Source organism: Octodon degus, unplaced genomic scaffold (genome assembly GCF_000260255.1).
Source record: "Octodon degus isolate 3935 unplaced genomic scaffold, OctDeg1.0 scaffold00169, whole genome shotgun sequence".
Taxonomy (NCBI): domain Eukaryota; kingdom Metazoa; phylum Chordata; class Mammalia; order Rodentia; family Octodontidae; genus Octodon; species Octodon degus.
In genome coordinates, this window is record NW_004524745.1 from 283,678 (window position 1) to 294,793 (window position 11,116).

At 39.9% G+C, this 11,116-nt stretch overlaps 1 protein-coding gene across 6 annotated transcripts in view; it reads right to left on the minus strand.

The window, feature by feature from the left end:
* Nucleotides 1–9,015, minus strand: part of LOC101560024 (ankyrin repeat and KH domain-containing protein 1) — a 133,257-nt gene extending 124,242 nt beyond the window's left edge. For 3 of the 6 annotated variants that reach the window (XM_023703388.1, XM_023703389.1, XM_023703390.1), the window contains exon 1: nt 8,569–9,012. In XM_023703388.1, the coding sequence (XP_023559156.1) occupies nt 8,569–8,859 (291 nt within the window). In that variant the 5' untranslated portion in view covers nt 8,860–9,012. Of the gene's footprint in view, nt 1–8,568 lie in introns of all 6 variants that reach the window. The other 3 variants (XM_004643223.2, XM_023703391.1, XM_023703393.1) reach the window with 3 other exon arrangements.
* Nucleotides 9,016–11,116: the final 2,101 nt, after the last annotated feature.

Consider the following 11,116-nt stretch of genomic DNA (forward strand, 5'->3'; position numbering starts at 1 on the left):
AGCCAAAATAATTTTAAAATACAAAGTCAGAGTACTTAGATTTGACAATTTCAAAACTTACTATAGAAACCTACAGTGTGGCACTGGCAAAAGAAGACATACAGATCAATGGAATAGAAACACCAGAAATTAACCCTTACATTTACTTACAGTCAACTGATTTTGACAAGAGTGCCAACATAATGTAATGAGAAAAGAAATACAGGCCCGGGGAGATGGCTCAGTAGAATAAGCGCTTCCCTGGCAAGCGCAAGGGCCTGAGTTCAATCCCCGGTTCCGCCAAAAAAAAAAAAAAAAGAAAAAAAGAAAAGAAATACAGTCTTTTCGGTAAGTGATGTTGAACCAACTGGATATCCACAACTTATGCAAAAATTAACTCAAAACAAGCTGAGCATGGTGGCACATGCCTCCCCAAAATAAATTTAACAACAACAATAATAAACTTCTCAAAAACAACAACAAACCCTGACATGTTACAACTGGATAAATCTGAAAGACATTACATTAAGGAAATAAAGCTAGTCACAGAAGGACAAATACCCAAGATTCCAATTATATGAGAAAGTAGGACAGTCAAATTCATAGAAGTAAAAAGAAGAATGGTGGTTTCTAGGAGCTGGGGGCAAAAAAAGAGAGAATTATTATATGGAGTTCTTGTTTGGGAAGATGAAAGAATTCAGGGAGGGCTGGGTGTGGTGGCAAACACCTGTAATCCCAGCACTGGGGAAGCTGAGGCAGGAGGATCACTGGGAGTTCAAGGCCAGTCCAAGCTATGTATTGAGTTAAGGCCATCCTGAACTGCACAGCAAGGCCCTGTCTCAAACAAACAAACAAACAAACAAAGCTAAAAGAGAGTTTAGGAAATGAGTGTTGGTGATTGTTAAACCACAATGTGAATGTATTCAATACCACTGAACTATATACATTTGGGAATGACTAAAATGTTCTTTTTGTTCTTTTGGGGGCTGGGAGGTCTGTGGTACTGGGGATTGAACCAAGAGCTCTCTCACTGTGCAATATTTCAAGCCCAAGCCCAAGCCCATTTTTTTTCTTTTATTTTGAGATAGGGTCTTGTGCTAAGTTAATAAATTGCCCAGGTTGGACTCATACTTGTAATCCTCTAGACTTAGCCTCCCAGAAATGGTAAATTTTGTAATACATAAAAACAAAAAATTGGTTAGTTTGATAATTATTTTACAATTTCAAAATAAAAAGTTGTTCTCCGTCTATATTCATTACAAACTACTAAACATATTAAACTTACCTTGACAGTTTAAACTATTCTTCAAGTCCTTGGTTCTTAGAGCTTGTTCTTAGTGATATCCTTGCCTTTCTCTTTTCAAAAGTGCATACTAATACAAGTGAATCAAAACACTAGGATACAGTGTGATATCTATATTTTTAAAAAGAAGAAAAAAAATACCTTTTCTACTATGGAAAATAGAATCTACTCAGTTAAGGAGAAAAGAGAAAGAACAGAAAGGTGTTTAGTAGAACTCAGTTCAGCAAAAAGCCTTACACAGAACTTTTACTTTCTTTCTGGTTTAGATAAATTTGGCAAAAAGAAAAAAACAAACCAGTCAGTAAACAAAAGGCAACTGATCTCCATTCAGCGGAACCATGCCTTGTCAGTAACTACTCACAGAATAGCATACAAATTTGAATTTTTACAAAATAGAATTATAGCAATATTGTAAAACCAATTTTTCCTATATTGACTAAGGTTCAAAGATGGGCATGTACCTTTCTATACTGGTTATTTTAATTATTATTTCTTAATTCTTTAAAAATGAACAATGAGAGGCCTGAACTTTTCAAGTAAATTCATTGCAGTTACCTTAGAATACTGCTCTTACTATACTCAATGATATCCAAAGGCACACCTTCTTACTATGCTGATCCATAATGCTATCATCAATTTCATTAAATAATATAAAACTTTTCCAACAAGGCCAACTATGATTACATGCTTGGGTTTTTGTTTCTTTTCTTTTTTTTTTTTTTTTCCTGGCTCAGGATGCCTTAAGGGCAGGTCTGGTAATGCATGAAGATCTGGGGATCCAACCAGAATCCTGAGGCTGACTGCTTTGCTTAAGCAGGCACTTAAACAACTGAGCTAATGAGCAGGCCCCCTACATGCTAGTTTGAGACAGACATTTCTTATGCAACTAGTTAATGAGCATACTGCAACAGAAGACAGAGAGCAGGACAACCTAGCAAGATAACTAGAAGAGGAGACACATGAACTCTTTTCTAGTTCTGAATGCAGCATGTTAAACTGTATAATGATCCTGGCCAAAGTCATTTAGCTCAATGGTTCCTATACTACTGAGGCTTTACCCAAGGTCCTAGTGTAAAGTTTCCAACCTGGTATTTTGTCAAGAATAAATACTTTTAAAATTCACTGTGTAACACTAGGAAGGGCATTATTCCAAATTTTTAAAAAGTAGAAAAAATGCTTTGAGAAATTTGCTACACTGTATTGAGATCTATGAAAATTTCATAGATTGATTTGCATAAAATGCATTCTCACATGCAACAATTTATTGGAGAAATAGCATTTGAAAACCAAAAACACTTATGTTTTAATTAGAAGAAGCAAAATAGCATGAGCTCTAGCATGGGCTCTGGATTTAGTACTGGCTTCTAATACCAGCTTTACCACTCACTAGCACATTACCATTTTGGCCATTCTGTAGTTATTGTTTTGGGGTTTTTTTATTCATTACTTCATTTCTCTGAACCTATATTTATTCACCTATAAATATGCAGATAATACCTACCTCAAAGGAGTGTTGAAACGATTAAATAAAATAACGAAAGTATCTAGTACGATACTGGCATATAGTAAGCATTCAATAAATGGTAGCAGTTACCTAAAAGGAGATGAGATAGGATTATCATCAAGATTCCATGACAAGCAACAAAACAGGGAAATGTGATCAACAAGGTCTGAGAAAAAAGCTATATTGAGTCAGTTCACTTACAGTGGTTAAAAAAAAAGAAATTATGTAGTTGGAAAAGAAGGTAAATATAGGAAAAAGAATAACAAAAAAGATAATATTTCTTCTCATTTGCCAACTGTAAGCAAATACTCTTGAAAACTACTTTGTTTTTCTTTTAAACAACTTATTTTACCTTATCTATCATTGAATCAGAAGTACTGTTATTTTCAGAGGTCATCTAGCCCATCATCACTCTATTACCAGACAGGCTCAGAAAGAAATGCACATCAACTCATCTCCACGCTTCATGTTTTCCTCCTCTTTTTCTTTTTCTTTTTTTTTTTTTTGCGGAACCAGGGATTGAACTCAGGCCCTTGCGCTTGCCAGTGAAGCGCTTATTCCACTGAGCCATCTCCCCGGCCCATCACACTTCATGTTTAATGAGCTATCACTTCAACTTTTTTTCTCTTCCTTTTTTTTTTTTGAGTGCTGAATAAACTTAGCATGCCTGTGCATGCTAAGCAAATGCTCTACCATTAAGCCACATTCTATTTTTTAAAAAATTTTTAAATTCCTCTCAAATTGGCCATTTAAAAATCTCACATGAAGAGTATGTTACCTTTTATGTAACAATAAGGAAAACATTTGTTCAGTTCAGTAGTAGAGAGCTTGCCTTGCATACATGAGGCCCTGAATTTAATCCCCAGCACCAAAAAAAAAAAAAAAAAAAATTAAAAGGATACAGAAAACATTAAAAGTATACAAGGAAAGATATGTGGGAGTAGGGGTGGAAATAAGACTTCACTTATCTGCCCTTACATTTGATTTATGAGCTATATGAATTTAATCATTTGTTCAAAATGTATACTAAATAATAACCCTACCCCCATGACCCCCTGCATACTTTAAATAAGTTTCACAATAAAGTGTTCCCAAACTAATCAACTCTGTATTGACCTACCATTTATACAGCTATAATCATCACGTATCAGTTTATATCTAGTCTTAAGTCTTCACAGAATTAAGTTATTCAATGTTGATACACAGTATATAACAAATTGTTACAGTAATAACATGTAAATTTTTCTTCAGTAAACATTTCCAGTGCTCCTAAAACTTACCAATTATAGAATAGTTATAATTTCCATTTTATCATTACTGATAATAATGGAATAAAGTTCTTTCTACTTGGACAAACTAACTATACCTGAAGTTTTAAAAATTCATTTTCATAAAAAATAACTATACTTTTTGAAAATACAATATTTTGAGTGAAAGTTCCCCCAAATGATAAATTTGTCATAGAAAACTTATAGCCATACACAGTAGTTTTACATTAAACCTTTCAGTACCTTCTCTGTATTTTTTCCTTGTTGAGGTTATGAAAATAACCTGAAGTGTTATTAAAAGCAGTGACTCACCTTGTTTACCTGAAGTTTGAATACAGAATATTCATGACAAAATTGCCATCTCTGACAAGAGTGGCCTCTAGACCAGTAGTTCTCACTTAAGGGTGATTTTGCTTTCAGAAGCTGTATGGCAATGTCTAAACAACTTTTGGCTACCAGCATGTAGTGCATAGAATCAGGGATGCTTTTATGGCACAGAAGAACTTCTCACAAAAAGAATTAACTGGCCCAAAATGTCAGTGTTGCTGGTGAGAATCCTGTTCTACATGGTAGATCTTAAGTGACCCTAAGAAAATAAACCAATTCCTTTGCTAATAGAGAAAAATCAGGATAGCATTTCTATGACCAGTGTCTTTTCTGACTTAAAACAAAATAAAAAACTATTTTTCAAGAAAATTGTAGTAGCTCTTCTCTGAAGAACTTGTGCTATAATTTCACAATTATGTTCAATTTTTGTGTGCTTTTATACAACTAAATAAAGCACATGCCTTGAGGAAAAAAACACCTCAATATGATAAAAATCGGGCCGGCCAGATAGCTCAGTGGACTAAAGTGCCTGCTTAGGCAGAGCACAACGGCCAGGGTTCGATCCTCAGTGTGCTGTGCTGGCCTCACCCCTGGGGCGCGCTGAGATGGTGATTGAGACTGAGTGTGGTGGCACACACCTGCAATCCCAGCTCTTGGGAGACTGCAAACAGGAGAGTCACTATGAGTCCTATCTACGCAGTGAGACCCTATAGACCCTGTAGACCTTGTACTAAATACACACACACATAAACACACACACACACACACACACACACACACACAGAGATATAAACCTATACATTCTACTACCTGTCATTAAAGTGAATGTATATGAACATGTATAACATATACAGACATATAGGTCTAGAAAATTTGCTAGATCTTTTTTTTTTTTTTTTTTTTTTTCAGAACTAGTAACTGCACTGAACTGCAACTCCACTTGCCGTCTTCCTGCCTCAACTTCCTAGAGTTCTGGGACTACAAGGCGCCCAGCAAAAATTGTAACATTGATTACCTTAAAAAGAGTAGGATTTGAAGTAGCAGAGTGTGAGGACTTTTAATTCTTACCATATAGCTACTACCTGGTTAAATTTTTCAGCATGAGTTAACTTACCTTTATAATATTTTAAAAATATTTCATATTTATAATATATGCACACATTCTTAATACAAAACAATTAAAAATCATATAGCTTTATTTTAAGCTTCCTTTAAAAAAAAAGACTGTAATCCTAAAATTAACATTTAAAAAAGTTTTTAAAGAATTTTTAACCTGACCTTTAACCTGAACAACAGGTACATATTAATAGGATCCAGTTCAACTTACGACTCTTCTATTCAAGTCCTTAGACAGCTAAGGAACATGCTTAATATGCCTGAAGAAACACAAAACATTTACCCCAATGTCTAAAACAACAAGAATTAAATTGATAACATTCTCTAAAATAGCACAATTCTAACACCAAAAAAAATTTTATACAGATAGGTCTAAATCTTTTTAATCAAATTAAAATGTCTTTTGACTTAATCTGCATGGGAAAACAGCTTTTTTGTTTTTTGTTTTTTTTTTCTCAGCTCTTGGCTCTGAATAATAGTAAAGAAGTCCTAGAGTATCTGTTCCTCTGAACATTAAAATGTGTAAAACAATTAAGATGAAAATAAGGACTTGAGAAAATAAGAATTTTAATAGTCATCAAATTCCAGTTAGGTATTTTTTGAAAATTATTTATGATCTTTCACACCATTCAAAAGCAGTAAGATGGAGAAAGCAGTTCATTTTAAAAAACAGAAAAGGCTAGGAATTCCCTAGGCAAAATAGTTATTTCATTCTACACCCCATTATACATAATATAAAGCAAAAACTAGGTACACCAAGAATTTCTTCTCCATGTGACATAGGAAAAATGGGACACAAAATACTTTCTTTCTCTTGAAGCATCACCTTAACTTACACTAAAGTCTGCAGTTAAACTTGAATCTTTCATTACAAAAATGAGGTCTGAATATGCATTTATTCCTAAAGCCTTTTATGGTCCAAAAATATAAGTCAATGGGAGAATAAAGGGTTCTCTTACATTAGCCATTGCTAAATGAGTATGGAAACCCTGAAATCATTACTTCTATAGTAAACGTTGAAAAAAAAAATGTGGATTGTACCCATACTTTAACCTCGTGGTAGGGAGGTCAAATGAAATGGGAGGGGAGATATTTCTGACTTTGGAAGATCACCAGCACTCTAACTCTGAGGAAATTTAAATCCTGCTTACATTAAAAAAAAAGTGATCTCTTGCCTCATTCATGACAATTATGTAAAAATGTTCCAGAAAAATCAAGGAGACTCTCTTCATCATACTTAGACCAAAGCAAACTTTTTCAGATTCTCCCTTATAAGTCTCAAAGGAAAAATAAACTAAAATAAATAGTAAACTATAAAGTCTAAAGACAGCCTATGGGCAGGGTGTGCTAGCTCACACCAGTAATCCCAGGACTCTGAGGAGGCTGAGGCAGAAGGATCACCATGAGTTAGCTGGAGGCCAGCCTGGGCTACACAGCGAATTAAGGAGGAGCCTGAACTACATAGAGAAACACTGTCTCAAAATAAAATAAAACACCTTCCACTTTATTCCTAGCTTAAAGTCCATGTGTTCTAGGTTCATTCTCATTAAACTTCACTTAAGAGATAATAGCCCAAGTATGAGGGTACTCCAGAGCTTTGACCTATAATTGACAACTCAAATTCCTTTCCTCATCTTGCCTACATAATTATTTTCCTTATAGTGAAATTCAAAGACACAGACTCTCAAGGAACTATCCTCCTTAAAATCTAACATTGTTTTTTCAAAAAAAAAAAAAAAAAACAAAAAACTGGGGACAGAATGTACTAAGATTTTTAAAGAAAACCCTGTTCAGACCTAGGATGAGTACTAAGTGTATTTTGCAATACAAAAATAAACTTTATTCATCTCAGGTTTTGGTTTTTGTTTTTGTTTCTGGTGGGGGTTTTTCCTTTTTCTTTTTCTTTTCTTTTCTTTTTTTTTTTTTTTCCTTTTTTGAGACAAGGTCTCCCTATTAGTTCAGGTTGGACTTGAATTCACTATGTAGCCCAGGCAGGCCTCCTGGCAAGCCTCTTGCCTCGTCCTCTTAAATGGTGGGGTTACAGGTATGCACCACCATGCCCAGCTTTTAATAATCTCAAAAGGAGGAGCCAGGATGTTGATATACACGCAGAAATTCCAACACCAAGACCAGAGATTTAAAAAATTGATCAAAAGGGACCTAGAATCAAACAGAACATTCTCAGCACTTAATACAGTCATCAAAGCGCAAAATTATTGTCAAGAGAAAACAGTGAGGGAGGTAGCCGGGCTTTTCCTTACAAATATATAATCCTGTTTCCTAGAGAAAAAAAAAAAAGACGACGACGAGACCTACCATCATATATTGGATCTAAAAACGTGTGCACAAACAGCATATAGATGAGTTAAAACAAATGAAGAAAAACATATTTCCCTCACTACAAAAGAAATGTGTCCGTAGGATGCCTCACCTCCCAGCCTAAAAAGCTCTCTGAGTTCAGCCATCCAGCTATTCCGAAGCTCAGAGATGCACTGGCACTTCCTTTTCCTGTCTAACTTCACAAAACGTCCCAGGAGGCAAGTCACGTGGTTTTTCTGGGTAAAAGCTGAAAGCTCCTTAATATTCACCTGTCTCAAACTAAAAACGGAAAATAAGAGCTCTACTTAAATACACAGGTAAAGGATACTTAAAAGAGAAGGCAAATAAACGTATCCCTTATCTTTGAGAAGGGCAGAGTTTTTTAGAAATGCTCTTTGAGCTTAGTTAGCTACCTCTGTCTCTATCTTCCCTCAGTACCAAGGGCAGGGACATTGGCAAGACCCCGCCCTCCCCCAGCCCCAAAGCGGGGTGGGCGGGAGGTAGGCAGGAGAGTCCTTGTTCCCGCGCGAAGCTCAGAGACCAAAAGACTCCCTATTGTGGGTCTACGAATGGTGACGGGAGCCCGTCTCGCTCCGGCCGTGAGCCGAGTCCTCCCTAGGCCTGCACGGCTGCCACGACCGCCTTGGAGCTGACCGCTGTCAGAGGACTGCACCCGGGAAGTGGGAGCGTGGCCCCAGCCCGGTGCTGGCCCAAAGACAATTCACGCCTCATTCGTCGTGAACGAGCCGTACCTCGGACACCTCGTCCTCGTCGCTGCCAGAGGCACCACCTCCACCTCCGGTTCTCAGTACCGCAGCCGCCAACTTGAAATCCAGCGCTGCGTCCCCTCCGGCTGCGCCGCTGCTGCCGCCGCTGACTCCCGGCGCGGGTCCGGCCTCTCCAAAGAGCCTCACGGTGCGGATCCCCAGCCCGACCCCTCCCGGCGGAGGCGGCTCCGAGGCCCCGGCTGGGGCGGATCGCGGAGTCACAGAGTCCAGGTCCTCTTCAAAAGAGGTGCCGCCGCCCCCGCTGTCGGTCAGCATGGTTCACACGCCGAGCCGGTGACGCTGCCGAGTCACTCGCGGCCGCCGCCGCCGCTGATCCCGAGAAACAGAGGAGCAGCAGGAGGAAGAAGCGTCTCCTTCCCCCCCCCCCGTCCCAGCAGCGCCACTAACTTCTCACTGCCTAACATGCTGCTTCCCGCCCCCTCGACTCGCCACTGGCTGCAGCTCTCCAATGACTGCAGATCATTGGCTAAGATGACTTGCTACTCAGGCTCTCCGTCACGCGCTGCTCGCTGGCTTGCAGCCCCCAAGCTGCGTTGACCCGCGCAGGTCTAGGCGGTTGCGAACACCCGCCTCCTAGTCCCCACAAACCAACTTCCGGTCTTTTTCTATGTCTATTGGTCAGTTTCTCTGACTATCGCGTCACGACCTTAAAGTGGATTAGTTGGCCTTGTGGTCAGTCACAGTGACCCCTAACAATGGAAAGTTCCATTGGCGCCATAAAGTGTCGGTCACTTTGTCACAGAACGTCGCGTGGTACAATAGGCCAGTGAAGGTTCTATTCATCCCGCCCCAATCTGAGGTGACGGGAAAGGGCTGGGAAATTTCCACTTCTGATCAAAATGAGGGCTGCAGTGACGGCCGCAAAAATTAATAACCAGTGGAGTAGACCTGACCCTACGCTTGCTGAGGTTCGTACGCCTCGGATGCAAGAGACGCGCCCACCTGTCGCTCTCCGCCAAGCGCCAAAACTACGGCCGGAAAGTTGCTGCACCGGGATTGGAGGAAAAAGACCATCAGTCTCAGCGAGGCCCCACCTTCCTGCCATTGCTTGGTTGGAGGACCGAGGCGTCAGTCACTGGGACAGTCCCCACCTCTGAGACAGGTGAGACTGCGCAACCTATCTGCCTCAGGCTGTCTGGGCGGAAGGAGGGGACTTGGAACCCGGAGGCGACCGGGAGGGGGTCAGATCTCGTCTTGCTTATAGCCTCCTGCCTTTCCAATGGGAGCCCAATGCGCAGAGCTGAAGGAACCCGGGGAGCAGCTTGGGATGGCCACCCCGAGGCGACTCCGCCTGCCCGCGTGCCGGGACCTGGCCCCGCTCGGCGGTACCCCAGCTTTGGGCGCAGTAGCCCGGCGTGTCCGCGTTCTCCTGCCAGTGATGATCGGTGGACCCGCGGGCTGGACAGCGCCATCCCTTAGAACTGGGAACTGTCCCTCGAAGGAGGTGGCAAAGTGGGCGACGAACTGAGTGCAGAGTCCAACCCCAGGATTGAACGTGCAGTGTGCGGGACAGTTTCTAGTTCTTGCACTGCGACTTCTCTGCTGAGTGACCTCGGCACGTTTGATGTTATTCCCTATAAAGTGGGAGTAGTATTGGCACCTTTCTTATTGGGTGCTTATGGATAAATCACCTGATAACACCGTGGCTTGCAAAATGACAAATTTATAGAAAAGATCCAGAGAATGTCCTTATAACAGAGAACATATTAGTTACGGCCTCCTCTTTGGATTCCAGGCGTCCTCGCCCAGTCCATGTTCTGCCAGCCAAACAAATTGTAGCCGGATTTCTGTGATATAAAATAAAACTAACCAAAGAATACCTTCCCTTCAAAGGATCTCTCCCCACTCAGAGATCTGTTTTCTCCTCTGTCTTTTATCACTAGAGAGGTTTAGCTGGGCGTGATGGCTTAGAACTCTAGTCCCAGCACTGGAGTGGCTGAGCCACGAGTTCAAGGCCAGCCTGTACTGTGCCTTAAAAAAATAAATAAAATAGTAAATAAATACTATTTAATGTTTAAAAGCATTGACTGACCTTCCAACTGATCTCATGATCAAAGATGACAAGAAAATAATTTAGTAGAATATATAGCAAAAAAAATTGTTTTTTGAGACAGAGACTTGCTTTTTTGGAGAGGAGACTTTCTTTGTAGTCGGGCTGGCCTCAAACTCACAGCAATGCTCCTGCCTCAGCCTCCCAAGTGCTGGAATTGCAGGTAACTATTCTTTGATCCAGAGAATGCCCTAATAGCAGAGGTTGGCTAAAAGCAAAAGATGTCATTTTTCTCTTACAAACTGTGACAAAGACTTTTATCTATTTTGATTATGCATTATTTAATACTTAAGACTTCACTCCTTCAAACTGAATTGTGTAAAGAACATAATTTTTTAAAGTTACCTTAAAAGTTGATTTTGCACAGCTGAGGCGATAGCTCAGTGGCTTAAGTGCTTGCCTGGCAAGCACAAGGTCCTGAATTTGAGCCCTGCTACAAAAAAAAAAAAGAGAAAAAAAACG